We start from the raw sequence: 14,348 nt of genomic DNA on the forward strand, positions 1-14,348 counted from the left end.
AGGGGAGCACGGTGGGCCGGGTGGAGCGCCCATCCCGCCCCCTGCTGCCTGGGACCGGGTGAGCGCGGGGAATGCTCTGGACATTCGTGGGGGTATGTTTGGTTCTTACAGACTTTGGGGCTCTGGGCTGAGGGGCTGCAAAGCTCAGGGTGCTCCTACCCTGCAAACAAGGGACCCGCCTGCCGGCCTCTCACACTCAGCCCCGCCCCCACGCGCCTCTCGCCCCTGTCCCCGCATATGCGTGGGCCCAAATCCTTTCTCCAATCATCTCAGCCAAACCCTAACTCCAGGCACACTGGGAGAAAAAAAAAAGCCTTGGTGCTCTCTGCTTGAATGATCGTACTTGATTTTATTCAGAACTTTATCGAGAGTTGTTCACTGTGTAGAAAAATGCCAATGACAGAAATGATGGCCCCGGATACGAGCTGCCAACACAAAGCCCCGCGGCAGCACCTCCGTGGCTGTCCCCGTGTCGGGACCCTTCCCACCTGTGCACACAGGAGGACGTCACTGTGCCCTGCCCTATCCATCGAATGCCCGAGCAGTGTCATGCTGAACTATCTATCGTGTAACTGTCGGAAATCGTTTTATGTCTCCTTTTATCTCAGGTGTGTAGGTAGCTTTTATTTGTGAACTTCATTTCTGGATAATAAATAAGGCATTACTAGGCATCTATTATACAAGCGGCCGTGGGGTCTGTTGCGTTGAGACCCACTGCTGACCTAGAGCCCTCAGATTGCGCTGTGTGTCAGAACCACCTGCTGGGCCCCATCACAAGAGCTTCTGATTTGGGAGGTCTCCGGTACAGCCCAGGAATTTGCATCTCTAACCAGTTCCCCAGTGACGCTGAGGAGGCAGGCTCAGGAGCCCTGAGTTAGAACCTAGAACCGAGGCCCCCTCGCTCAGCTCCGAGGCATCTCGAGGTCATTACTTTCAGCCCATTCCCAGGAGAGGGGACAAGCGACAGAGGGAGGGAGAGGGGACAAGTGGCACATGGGCTCACTGTCCTCCAGGGGCCCCTGGGCTCCTGGCTGAGGGACCCAGTCTGAGCAGTCTACAGGCTGGCGGTCCCAAGGCTGGTGCTGGGCCCGGGCATCCCTGAGCTCTAGGGGTACCAGCAGGGGCCGTGTGCGCCTCATACGGGAAAGCCCAGCCGCCGCTGCAAACATGGGCAGGCGGCCGCTCCCTGCTTCTGTATCTGGACGGGGCGGGAACCCCTGGCAGTCCCCGGCTCCTGGGCAGAGCTGTGAAGGCTGAGAAACCCCAGCAGTCAAAAGCCCCACCCCTGGGCACCCATTCAGTCCTGGGCGGTGGGAGCAGGGGGAGATGCAGGAAGAGCAACGCTGCTGGGGAAAGGGATTTAGACATTACCTCCTTGTCGATGGTTCTGTAGCCACACATGGTGTTGACGACTTCTGTCTGAAACAGAAAGAGTATGACAACTAACACTTAAAGCTTTCTACCCAAAATGCCATTCCCCACCCCCTCCATTTGACAGATGAAAGTACTGAGGCGCAGAGAGGGGCTCTGTCCAAAGCCACAGAGTTGATTCTGACCCAGGCAGTCTGACTTGAGTCTGCATTTCAGCCTCCCCTGAGAAACATCCAGCAAGCACCAGCGGGAAGGCTCGGCCGGCGGCACTGGGCAGGAGGACCACCACACCACCAGCAGCACCCCAGGCTTTCCACTATGGCACCCCCAGGGCTATTTGCGCAGAGGCAGTTTGCTGGCTTTTATGCAGGAAAAACCGAGACCGCAGCCGGGACCCCAGCCAGCTGCGTTTTACCTGAGGGTGAGAAGCCAGCTGGCACCCCTGGCTACACTTTGCCACCCTCAGAGACTGTCACCCAACCGAGGGCTGGTGGAGGGTGTCACCACAATTCCCTTCCTGGGAGGGGAGCTGCTGCCAGGAACTCCCAGGTATGGTCAGTCTGAGCTTGGGAAAGCTACGGTCAGGTCCTTCCGGAATCAAGACCCCAACCTGATAAATCTTTCCTGTGATGGTTAATTTTATGAGTCAACTTGGCTAGGCCATGGTGCCAGTTTGACCAGTCAAACATTAGCTTAGATGTTGTGAAGGTATTTTGTACTGTCAGTTGACTTTAAATAAAGGAGATTGCCCTCTTATTTATAACAATGTGGTAGGTCCTCATTCAATCAGTTAAGAAGGCCTTAAGAGCAAAACAGGTTTCCCAGAGAAGAAATTCTGCCTCCAGACGGCAGTGTCAATGCCTGCTAAATTTCCAGCCTGCTGCCCTTCCCCAGACTTCAGACTAGCCAGCCCCTACAATCACATGAGCAAATTCCTTAAAATAAATCTCTTTATATGCATATACACACATTCACATATACATAAGTACATATGTATATACCTATATTTGTGTGTGTGTGTCCTGTTAGTTCTATTTCTTTGTAGAACCCTGAGTGATCCCCTCCCTGGGCAGCCCTAAGTCCCAGGGCTGGCAGGGCACCTCCCGTCAAGTTTCCTGGTCCAGACCCTGCTCTGCTGCTTATTAGCTCTGTGAGCAAGAGGCCAGCACGTGGGAGGCACTCAACAAATCTTTGTTGAATGAGTGAGTGAGTGATGGGGTCTCTTGGGCTCCTCCATCAGCAGACTGAGCAGCGAGCCCACCTCAGGGTGCTGTTTAGAGCACAAGTGAGACGCATGCATCACTGTATGCAGGCAGTGGCCAGGTCCATAGCTCAGTGGTGCTGGCTGGCATGGCTCAGCCTTGGCAGGGCAAGGACAGATGTCTGCTCCCCTCCCAGAGAGTGGGTCACCCTCAGACATCATCAGATCACTCTAAACGGAAGGGCTTGATGTGCATGCAAAATTAAACCATCAGTCTAGATGGTCACCAAGTGGTACCGACCCAACCACACCTGGCATCCACTGGCACAGATCAGTTAGCTTTTGTGGCCCTGAACCCCAGGCCCCTCCAGGCTGGAAATGTGACCCCCATGGAGAGAGGCAGGCCTGGGGAGCCGTGGGGCAACAGGGCATGATAGAAGTGGGTGCTTTCCACCTCATTCAATTATTCATCCATTCATTCATCTAACAAATAGTAATTGAGCACCTACTATGTGCTAATCACAATTCTTGGTGCTTGGAATACAGAACAAAACAAAACCTCTAAACTGAGTCTGTGGTGGTGGGGGGGAGTGGATCTATATGGGAACTTTGTACTTTCTGCATGATTCTTCTGAAAACCTACAACCATTCTTAAAGTCCCTGCCTTCACGGAACTTATACCAAGGAAGACAGACAATGAACAATAAAGATAAATAAGTAAACTATAAGCATGTAAAAAGGTGACAAGCAGCAGCACAATAACTTCACTGAGCTAGACCTGGCTACTAAATCATGGCATCTGCCCCCCCGCCTCCATCCCCACAACCAGAGAGGGCCCCATATCCCAGCAGGCACGCTGCTGGAGATGCCTTCCTTATACCTGTGTGTAGAGCCCAAAACCCTTCTCTGTCACCATGGCAGGTCTTGCCTCCCCTGCCTCCAGAGCCCCCCTCCCCAAGAAGTAAGACGAACCTGTGGTCCTTCCAGACCTGAAGCCTGCCTGGGTTTGACCATAAAACCCGTATTGTACGGAAACTTCTGCTGCAGTTTCAGGGTTCTGAGATCAGCTGCCCAGTGGCCTCCTCCATCTGGCCCAGGGCACAAGACAGGCAGTCAGCAAAAGGGGCCTCTGAGCTGCCAAAAGATTAATACCACCAAATTTCACCAGGGTGTTCATGTGTGCTGCCTTCACCCGAAATACAGGACCTACGAGCTGAGTTATCTGAGTCTGAGGTGCTAATGGGAAAGGGGGAGACAGGCCTCCACTTACAGGCCCCCAAAGGGCAGCCAACAGCAAGGGAGGGGTGCATTAGTTTCTCAGCTGCTCAAACAAATACCATACAATGGATTGGCTTAACAACAGGAATTTATTGGCTGACGGTTTCAGGGGCTAGAAAGTTTGCTTCCTTCCAGGGTCAGTATCTTCTGGCTAGCCAGCAATGTGTGGGGTTCCCTGGCTTTTCTGACACACGGCAAAGCACATGGTGGTGTCTTCTTTCTCTTCTGGGTTCCACTAGTTTTCAGCCTCTGGCCGCCCCCCACAGCTTCTCTCTCCATCTCCAATTTCCTTTGCTTATAAGGGCTTCAGCCACACTCGAGTAAGGCTCACTCTTACTCAGTTTGGGGGCACCTGAGCTCATAACATCTACAAAGGTCCTGTTTACAAATGGGCTCGCACCGAGATAAGACAGGGGTCAGGAGCTGAACGGGTTTTTATGGGAGACATGATTCAACCCACATTAAGCGGATAGCTACAAAAACTGACACAGGAGCTCAACATTTAATGGGCCATTTAATGGAGAAGCAAGCTGCCCTCAATACTCCAGGTCTCTGGAGCATCCCTATTGCATCTTATAATCAAATAGTATAGCATAAATGGAGCTCTCTTGCTCCATATCCTCTATATAAAGCCACCTATGAGACATTTCTTTTAAAGCTGAAAGTTGGAAACAGAGTTACTTTCCCTGAAGAACTGGCATGTTTTCTTCTGTTTAACAAGAATGATATAATCTAGGCCATGTCTCCCTTTTTTCCCTTTGGCTGCCAGGAAGCTCCAAGCCACCAAATACAAGTCTCATTTCCAGTGATCCCAGAGGGCCTCTCAGCCTACAGATAAGTTTTATATTTTTCTGTTCATTTATGTCTCCTATTTTAGAGGTCCTGATGTTTTTCTTAATTTTGACTTTTTGTTCTATGTATTTCCTCTAGGCTCATTCAAATCCTTTGTGACACGAGATTATGAAAAATGGATAAAGAAATAGACTTGTACACAAATCATATTGATTCTTCTGAGGAAAGAAGCAACCTCTTTAATATTTAGAGAAAATCAGGCAGGTGTGGGTTGGCACAGAAGAGTTAATGGTAGTTTTCAAACATGGGACCAGAGACAACTTCAGCTTGGTCAACTTTGTCTCCCATTCAACTCTTGAGATACCATGCCTGAGTGTCCAGCATCTGAGTTTATATACCCAGCACCGACCTCTCCTGAAACCTCAAACTCCTTTATCTAAATGCACACGGCCATATTGAGCTCCTGGTTCTTCAGCCTGTTTCCCGGACACCTACCCCTCACAGGCAATGGCTCAGGCCAAAACCTGGAACCCTCTTGATCTCCCCTTCACCCACCCCCCACATCTGATCTGTCAACACATCCTGTCGACTTACTTTCAAAACAGTCAGGGTCCAACCACTTGTACCACCTCTACCACCTGGCTCGAAGCCTCCATCTCCTGCCTGGGGTGGTGGGTGCTGGCAGGCACTGACCGGAACCCCTGTGGCTGCCAGCAGGAGCCTTTAGCCGTCGGCCTCCTACCACGAGTGCCTCGACTGGTCCCCATGGGGTATAAAGGCTGAGCCCCGAGCCCTGACACGGGACAGCGCTTGATGATCATTTTGGTGCATCCTCAGAGGCTTGGCTGAGGCTGGCGCTGAGACTCCGTGGGTGTCCAGCTTGCTCTGCCCGACCCTGCTTCCGTCTCTGCCCCACCTACCAGCGCTGCTCCCCAGGGCACCCCTCATGAGCCTCCTGCACACTAACCAGCATCCAAGAGTCTGCTTCCGGAGAACTGGTGGCACCTGGTATGCGGCACTGGCCTCCTAACCCAACTTCTTGTGTCCATTCCTGCCCCCTATAGTCTGTTCTCAGCACAGCAGCCACAGTGATCCTGGTCAAACCTCTACTGGAAGCCCTGCCCAGCCCTCTGACATGCAAATAACACCAAAGTCTTTATTGTGACTGTCAGAGCACCCAGGAACTCTCTGGCTTCTCTACTGTCTCCCCAAACCCCTAACGCCCTGCACTCATTCTGCTCCAGCCACACCGGTCTTTGTGCTGTTTCTGAACTACATCAGGGCCATCTCAGGGCTTTTGCACTTGCTGGTCTCTCTGCCATGAATTTACCTCCCCAGACACCCACCTGGCTCACTCTCTCACTTCCCTTGGGGTTTTACTATGAAACCACCTTTTCAGTATCTAAAAGTGCAATCAATCCGCCATATCCCTGCTTTATTTTTCTCCTTAGCATCACTCTGTCTTTTATTTACTTATTTCGTCAACTTTCTCCTCTAGAATGTGAGCTCCAGGTAGGCTGAGTTTTCTGTGCCTCTGCTCTGTCCCTACAACCTAGAATGGTGACTGGCACATGGCAGACCCTCAGTAAAGGTGTGGAGGCTGTGTGAATGCAGGAATGACTGAATGAACGAATACAAGTTAAGCTTCCACACCCTTGCTTGGACTTTCAGGCACTGCTGCCCTGCTGCTGTCCAGCACCCCCTCCCACAGACCTCTCCGGAGACCCCAGGCACCTCCTCCCCAGCTCTCCCCCTGCCCAGAGAGCTACCCTAATGCGGCCACTAAAATTTCCCCAACCCCCATCCCGGTCCAGCCTTTTTAGGATGAGTGCACTTGGCACTGGCTCCCCCACCCAGAGGCGGGGCCTCCACCCCCACCAGCAGCTGCTCGGCTTACAGAATCCAGCAGTAGGCACAGAATGGTGGAAATGTCAGAGGAGAAATTTTCCATGACTATTTGGGGCATGAGTAATTGCAAAGCTCTCTGCCTCATTCCAATTTCAGAAACGAGGCAACTCCTTGACACAGACATCACAGGCGGGATTGATGAGCCTCTCACTCATCAGTGATGACTGCACAGCACTGTGCCCCAAGGGTGGCAGGGCCAAGAGGACCGCGCTGGGCACAGCACTCACCACGCTGGACCCCCTTCTCAGCACCCTGCTGCGTCAGTCTCCAGGACCACATGCCCAGGTCCCCCGGAGACCCCAGGGTGCAGACCCTGCTCTGGTCCCCTCCGCTGACACTCAGGGCCCTGCTGCTTCCAGTCCCTCATTTGCAAACTGGTTAAAATAATGGTACCTACCCCACAGGGCTGTTGGGAAGATAGAGTGAGCTCGTCCCACTAAAGCACCTAGGACAGTGGGTGCCCTGTAGCTGCAGCCTGATGACAAAGACAAGACCTCCACCCCACCCAGATTCACCACCCCCTGAAGCCCCTGAGGCTCATGAAAGCCCCAGCTCTGCCCACCCTCACCCACCCCTGCCCACCTTCACTCCTACCCCCTCTGTCTTCAACTTGGGCAGAAGGACGAGGGAGGGGCCAGAGCAGCCCCACCCCAAGTGTCAGGTACCGTGTTTCTGAAGCAGCAGGTGTAGGGCACCCCGCAGGCCAGGGGTCCGGGGGCGTTGCAGTCGTGGTACTGGTTTTTACTCCAATCTCGGTAGTCTTCCCCACCACAGCACTTAAACTGAGGAAGGAAACAAGTAGGAAAGAGGGGCTGCCGTCATCGCCAGGGCCCAGTCAGACAGGAAGAAGGGGCCCTGCCAGGAGACAGGTATGATTCATTATGTGGCCCCCATGGGAGGGGGCTGTACAAGGAAGCACATCAGACTGGATATTGTCAGGCCAGAGCTGTCCAAAAGTGGCAGGGGCTGCCCAGGAGGAAGTGAGTGCCCTGTCACTGAAGAGCAAGCAAGCCATGGCTGGCAGCCCCTTGGGGGGATATGGTAATGGCTAAACACTGGAAGAAGTACTCCCTGACTCTATCTCCTCCATCTCTGTGTCCCCAGGGCCAGTGTGGGACTGAAGAGGATGGCAGGTAAGGTCCAAGAGACTGTGGTTCTATGAAAACCCCCGACCCCAGTGGCCAACAACTGGCCTTCTTCTCCCCTGGACTCTAAGAAGCTGGGTCCACCCCAGGCGAGATCTACTTGTCCTGCCCTCAGCAAAGGAGGCAACACACCTCATGTCCCACCTTGGACTCAGGACTGAGGGGAGTTTGGCATCACTCTTCCCCTTAGCTCAGCCCCTGCTTGCATCTCCTCCCCTGGAAGTGCTTAGTGACTCTACTGAGTTGCTGGTGTGTGCCAGGCATCATTCAGAGCACTAGAGATAAAGGAGTGAACAAAACCAACCCAGCCCCTGCCCCGTGGAACACACTCCAGAGGAGGGAGGTAGAGAGGAAACCACTAAACAAAAAGATCACTTAGGCAGTGCTGTGCTCACTGATGACAGCAGAGATGACAAAACAGGGAGCAGGAGGGGAGCAGGAACAACTTGAGGTTAGGAGGCCAGCTGAGGCTGCTCTGAGGAGATGACATTTAACAGGAAACCTGACCAGGAAAAAGTCACTCAACATATGGAGAGGCCTTGCATGGACATAAGCTTGTATTTCGAGAGCAGACGCAAAAGCCAGTGGAGCCAAGAGTGAACAGTGGAGGGGATGAAGCTGAGAGGTCAGCATTGGCTGGACCACAGCAAGCCTTGCCAGCCAGAATAAACAGGGCTGGGACAGTCTTCTAAGAGAGAGTGATAGGAAGTCACAGGGGGAGGAGGGGCTCTGCCAGAGGAGTCACGTGGTCAGAGGTCCTAGTGGACATGCAAACCAAACACCCTTATGGGCCCCCACACTGCCCCTCAGTCCATCAGGTTTGGGGACCTGGAAGTGCCTCTCTGGTACAGTTCAAAGGGCATGTGCTTCACAATCAGACCCAAGTTCAAATCCTCACACTGCCACACCTAGCTGGTGACCTCGGGCAAGTCAATTAGCCTCTCTGGGCTTCATAACCTCGTCTGTAAAGCCTGAAGAGCCATGCCAGCTTTGAATGGCTGAGACGAGGAACACAGGGAGAGGCACCAAGTGTGAAGCACTCAGCACGGGGCCTGGCAGCAAGTGGGGGAGCATGAGCATCCATCATCCCCACCCTGGGAGAATGAAATCCCCAGGCCAGCTGGTAGCTGGTTCCAATGAAAACATCATCCTCCACCCAGAGCAGGGCTGTGTGCCCTGGCCAGAGCTGCCGAGTGCATTCCTGGTAGAGATGCCCTTACTACCCCCTCCTCGGTGAGCCAGCCACTGCCAGCCCTTGCCACCTGACTTACCCAGCCACCTGCTCTGGGAATGGATAAACCACCTGAGCCCCTGCCCTCCCCCACCCTCCTGAGCAGGGCCCCGCATGGGGGGCAAAGGGCACAGCAGGCACATGTTGACCCTGGAGCGCCCGGCTCACCTGCTTCTGCACGAAGTCCATGATGTTTTTGAAGTCCAGGTCGTCATAGTAGTTCTCAATGCCCCTTCGGATGTTCTCATTCAGAAAGTCAATGGTCTGTTTAGAAGGAGAAATGACCAAGGGAAAGAACCCCACGCACCTGGAGTCCAACCTGAGTTCCCCTCAGAAGCCTGCATCAGCACCAAGGGCCCGGGTGCCCCGCAGGCCCACCCCTGCCTGCACCCAGCCCCACTCCATCCCAGCCCTGAACACCCCTGGCCTCACTGCCACACACCCTCCCCCGGGCGGGAACCCCTCTGCCCCGTGTGGGCAGGAGTGACTCACCCCAACTCCTTACAGAGCAGCTGGGGGGTGGGGGGGCTGGGGGCAAAGGGCTCTGAAGCAGCAATGCTGTGACTCCTGGCCTCCTGCTCTTCCCACCACCCAGAGGCAGGCCTGCGCGACAACCTTCCCTGTGCCCCTCCAGACGCCCTCCACGCCCTTCTCCACCATCCAACTTCGGGGCTAGGGGGTGTGACCCGGGCCGGGGGGCGCAGAGCCGGGCACAGCCAGGCCGGGAACTCCGGCCTTCCCGCCTCCCGGTGGCCTCTCTCGGCGTCACCGCCGGCCCCGGCCCACGGGCGAATTGGCTCCCCGCGGGCTGGGGCAGCACCCGCCGGGGGGTCCCTGGCACGCCGCCCGCTCCCAGGCCCCGCGGGGCTTTGGGGATGGAGCGCCCGGCTGTGGCGCTGAGGCCGCGGGCACAAAGGGCCCCGCAGCGGGGGTGGGGGGCGGGCGCCGCGGCTCGGGGCCTCGCGGTGACAATCGGGGCTTTCAGAGGCCGGGGCGGCGCGGCGGCGTCGCAGAGGCGGCGCTGCACAAAGGGGGCATTCTCAGCCACCAGGCCGCCGCCGGGGAGCCCGACCGAGCCGGGGAGGCTCCCGCGGGGACCACGGGGCCCTGGGTTCTGGGGCCCGGATCTGCGGCGGCAAGCCCCTTCCCACTTGCTTCCCCTCTCCGGGCCTCAGTGTCCCCATTTGTAAACCATCTTTAAGAGAACGTCCAGCTCCGAGGATCAGAGAGTTATCTGGGAGGGGCCACAAAGTCTGAGGTCAAGAGCGCGGTCCCTGCAGCCGCCCCAGCCCCAGGCCCACAGTGAACTCACAAGGCTCTGTTTGCTTCCCTGCAAAATGGGCATGTGAATACTCTCTATCCCAGAGGGATGCCATGAGATAGCACATCGCAGGGCACTGGGTGCACTGTTATCACAGATATCACAGACCTTCTCTTTTCCTAGAAGACAAATGCCGTATGGGGCCACTTCATACCCAGCACACCATCAGTGGAAAATGGCAATCCCAAGGGAAACTGAGCCCCCCTAGCTCTTGTCTAGTAGACCTACTGCAGTGAGGGAGCTTCCAGGGCAAGAGTTCTGGGACTGCCAGGACAGGCCACCCTTAGCCTGGAACCCCACACAAATCCCCTACAACCCTGGGAGGAAATGGGGCTTGTCTGAGGTCATTCAGCTGGCCAGTGGCAGAGAGATGCTGAGACCCGGGTGGCAAAACCACCTGCCTATTACACTTCGAAAGCCAAGATAAGGACCCGAGATTCCATTTTGGGGTCATTTCCCCAAGCTGTCTCCCAGTGTCAGAAGAAGAACAGAGAAATGCAATGGCAGTCTCCTTCCTGAGACTTATATTGCCCCCTGTATGAAGCGGAACTAGTGGGGGAAGCCGGGTCTCTGTGGACCAGAAGGAAAACCCTCTGATGGCAAAAACAGCAGCTTCTGAGTCGCAACCTGGGAGCTGAGGAGGGAGAAGCCGGCAGGCGCGGGTGCTGGATCTTTGGCAAGTGGAGGGGCACCGGCCTGGGCAGAGGTAGGACTCACCTGGCCTCAGGCCCACTCTGCCCAGAGGCCCCATGAAGCCTTTTCACCCTGGTGCCTGTTGCTCCGGGTGATGAAGTGACAGGCCAGCTGACTGGGGTATCGTTGGGGAAGCTGAGAAACAGAACACCAGGGTGGGGCCAGTTGCCACCCAGGGTGGGGCAGGAGAATGAGCTCACAGCACTGCATGGCATAGTGCAGGGGCCCCTGCCAGCTGAGGCCCGACGGCAGGGGAATGCCAGGGCAGGGGCAGGCCTGAGGCCGTGGGCATGGAGACACATGGCTTCTTCCACTCTGGAAACACTGCAGACAGTCCACCACGACCCCCCTCCCCTCTCAGCAGCTTCTCCTCCCAGGCCCTCTGCTCTTCCCCCACCCCAGTGACACCTCCTCCTGCACCTCCCCGTGGGTGAACTTCACTGTGTAGAATCCCCTGGAAGCAGAGATGGAGTAGAATAAAAGCAGGAAGTTGGAGCAGGGAGCAAAAGTGGCATGTGCGTGAGCATGTGTGCTGTGTGTCCTCAGTGGGGGGAGAGGGGACCGGGGGGGATTCTCCCTGCCTCGGCGGTGAGCGGTCCTGGCTTCTCCCCTCAAACCATCACCCTGAGTGCTTTCCAAAGACAGTGACTGGGAGAGAATCCTCTTTGTAAAGATCAGGCCTTCCATCTGGCAAGCCGAGCAGGGCCCTGCAGAGAAGAGAGCCCTGTCGGGGGCCTCTCGGAATTGGCAGGAGGAACAGATGGTCCCAGGCAGCGGCATTGGGCTCCACGAGGTGGCAGCTGTCCCCATTCCCACCGGGACCTCTCTGGGTCAATGCCGGCTCTTGTGAGCATGCGCTGCCTTTGGGGGAGTGTGAGTGTGTACTGGAGAGACATGTCCGGTACATTTAGTTGGTTCCTGTGCTGTACTGGGGAAGGGGAAGGAGGGATCTGAACCTGCATGGGAGAGAAGGAGGCGCAGGTGGGAAACTCCAGGAAAACAAGCCAATTGTGTGGTTTGCTAACTGTGAAGTGTGGTGCCATCGTGGGCAGGTACAGGTAAGACGCTCTAGGGGTCCTGGAGGAGCCACTAAGAGGACGTGCCCTGCGGGAGCACAGTGGAGGAGGAGGGAGGTCTGCCTTCCTCTGCTGCTTCCAAGGGACAAAGCGCACCCAACTGCCCTCCCCGCCCTGCTCTAAGCCAGGTCACTCTGGCAGGCTAGTGCCCAGTATGGAGAGAAAACCACCTTTCATGAACTGCTGACATGACCTTGGAGGCCACATGGCCCAGGCTAAATTAAGCAGAGAGCAAAGAAATCTCAAACCCCACAGGATGTTCAGAGAGCATATACTTTAAGCCACCAGACTCAAAACTCTAAAGAACTGTTATTTCTACTTATTTCTTTTAAATCTAGTGTTAGAAATTTCCAAGGCTTCTGTATCATGCCCTCCCCCACTCCCCACCCCCACCCCCACCCCGGAGGTGCTTGGAGCATTTTTAAATGAATGAGTAATGGAAGGGGCTGCACGTGTGGAGGCAGAGTCTGGCCAGCTGAGAGGCCAGATAGGAAGAGAGGAGGGCAGTGGAAAGAGCTACAGCTGAATCTCCACCAGGCCCCTGCAATCAGCCTCTGGGACCCCACTCTTTTCTGGGGAAGGAGCTGTCCTGGGCTCCTGGGGTGGCCTGGAGCTTCAGTCCCAGGGCCAAACTGGCTCCTGCAGGCTTCCCTCTAGGCTTCCACTATCAGCTTCTCTATCAGCTTCCAAAAATGCAAGTGACTTGCCCTGGGTCATCCCTGAGTAGGCGGCACACTGGGGCACTTTGCCCCCCCACCCCTCTCCCCATCACTTGCCTGCTCTCAACACCTGCCAAGCTCGTGCCTGCCTTGGGGCCTGGGCTTCTGCCACCCCCTGCCAGGCCTTCACTCCCTCCAAGCCCCCCTTGGTTGGCTCCTTTTCACTATTTAAGGCCTCGAATCAAATGTCACCTCTTCCTCGAACGTGGCACCACCCTCTTCCACGCTGTCCTCCCCACCTCTGCCCCCATTTTCTCATTATCTGCTAACTTGTCCAGCGCCTGCCTCCCCCAGCTGAATGGAAGCCCCACAAGGACGGGTGAGCCCTGCTCAGTGCACACCCGCAGTTCACAGCCCAGGCACACGCGGCCTAGCACGTGTGAGAGCAGCGAAGGCTCGCGCGGGCTCACCTGGTTCCGGAAGGTGAGGGCCACCACGCCGCCGATGAGCTCGATGATGAGGCAGATCCCAAGGATATACATAAACTGGAAAACAAAATTCAGAGACTCACCCACAGGGAAGGCAGAGGACGTGGGGGGGGGGGCTGGGGGGGCGCGGAGGTGGGGAGCGTCAGTGATCTGAGATCCAGTTCCAATGAGCCACCGTGGGATCATCTCTGAGTGAGCGCACATCAGCGCGCGGACCCTTCACCCCCTTCCTCCTGCACAGATGCAGGACGTGACAAACATTCCCTGGGAAAGTCTGTCTTTGGAGTCGGCGGTCAGGAAGAGTGACTCAGACGTCTCAGCTGGACTGCTATCTATGCTTGTCCAGTGCGTCCTTGGTGGGGTCTAGGTGGAAACCACCCCCTAACGAGGAGAGTCTCTCCTCTCTCCAGTTGTGTCAGAGCACAGGGCCTGCCTGTCCTGTGCTGGGCGGGCTGAGGGAGCCATCCCAGCCCCACGATGTGGGGGCTTCCCAAACCCCCAGAGTGCGTGAGGGCGGCATCTGAGATTTAGAAGATGCACACCCCACTCTGCCCTTCATCGAAGAACAGGCATCATCCAAACGAATTCCAGCAACTTGCAACCTCAGGTAGCAGCAAGTCCCTGCTTAGAGGGGGCTGCCCTTCAAGGGGGAACAGTGAGGCCAAAACACACCCCATGGTGGAGGGCAAATGGACCCGCCTCCCAGCTCCCCTGGCTTGGGGAGCATCCCTCACCCCACAGAAAGGGGTGCAGGTAGGCCTGACTCCACCCCCTGGCCCAGGGTGGACACGTGGTCCAAGCCAGGCCGTCCATGTCCTGCGACTTTAGCCCAAGCTACCAGGAAAGATGCCCCAGGATTAAGAGCTATAGGATTCTGCTGCCCTGAGATGCTGCAACCATCTCAAAGACAGCCCAAGAATGATGCCAGGTGGAAGCAAGCAGGGACTCTGCGAGGGAGCAGGACACTGGCCAGGAGCAGGGATGCTGGGCAGGGACATGGAAGCTGGGCAGGGGCAGCTCCAGCGGGGAGGTGGTGAGAGAGCCCAGCGGTGCTGCCTCTGCACCCAGCCATGGGTTTATTGGTTCCACAAACTAATGAACTCACCACCACCCACCTTTTATTGTTTTTACTTGCTCTCATTTGAATTTGGTGTCTCCCACTTGCAACTGAGAGTCCAGATGAAT

The 14,348-nt window shown here is 55.9% G+C and overlaps 1 protein-coding gene across 1 annotated transcript in view; it reads right to left on the reverse strand.

The window, feature by feature from the left end:
- The window catches only part of TSPAN15 (tetraspanin 15), a 49,120-nt gene that overhangs the window by 1,556 nt on the left and 33,216 nt on the right, over positions 1–14,348 (reverse strand). Inside the window, exons 3-6 of the mRNA XM_077125056.1 lie at positions 13,146–13,220; positions 9,095–9,190; positions 7,216–7,332; positions 1,372–1,419 (exon numbers count right to left, since the gene is read on the reverse strand). Coding sequence (XP_076981171.1) covers positions 1,372–1,419; positions 7,216–7,332; positions 9,095–9,190; positions 13,146–13,220 — 336 coding nt within the window. The remainder of the gene's footprint in view (positions 1–1,371; positions 1,420–7,215; positions 7,333–9,094; positions 9,191–13,145; positions 13,221–14,348) is intronic.

This window comes from Tamandua tetradactyla, chromosome 13 (genome assembly GCF_023851605.1).
Source record: "Tamandua tetradactyla isolate mTamTet1 chromosome 13, mTamTet1.pri, whole genome shotgun sequence".
In the NCBI taxonomy this organism is placed as follows: domain Eukaryota; kingdom Metazoa; phylum Chordata; class Mammalia; order Pilosa; family Myrmecophagidae; genus Tamandua; species Tamandua tetradactyla.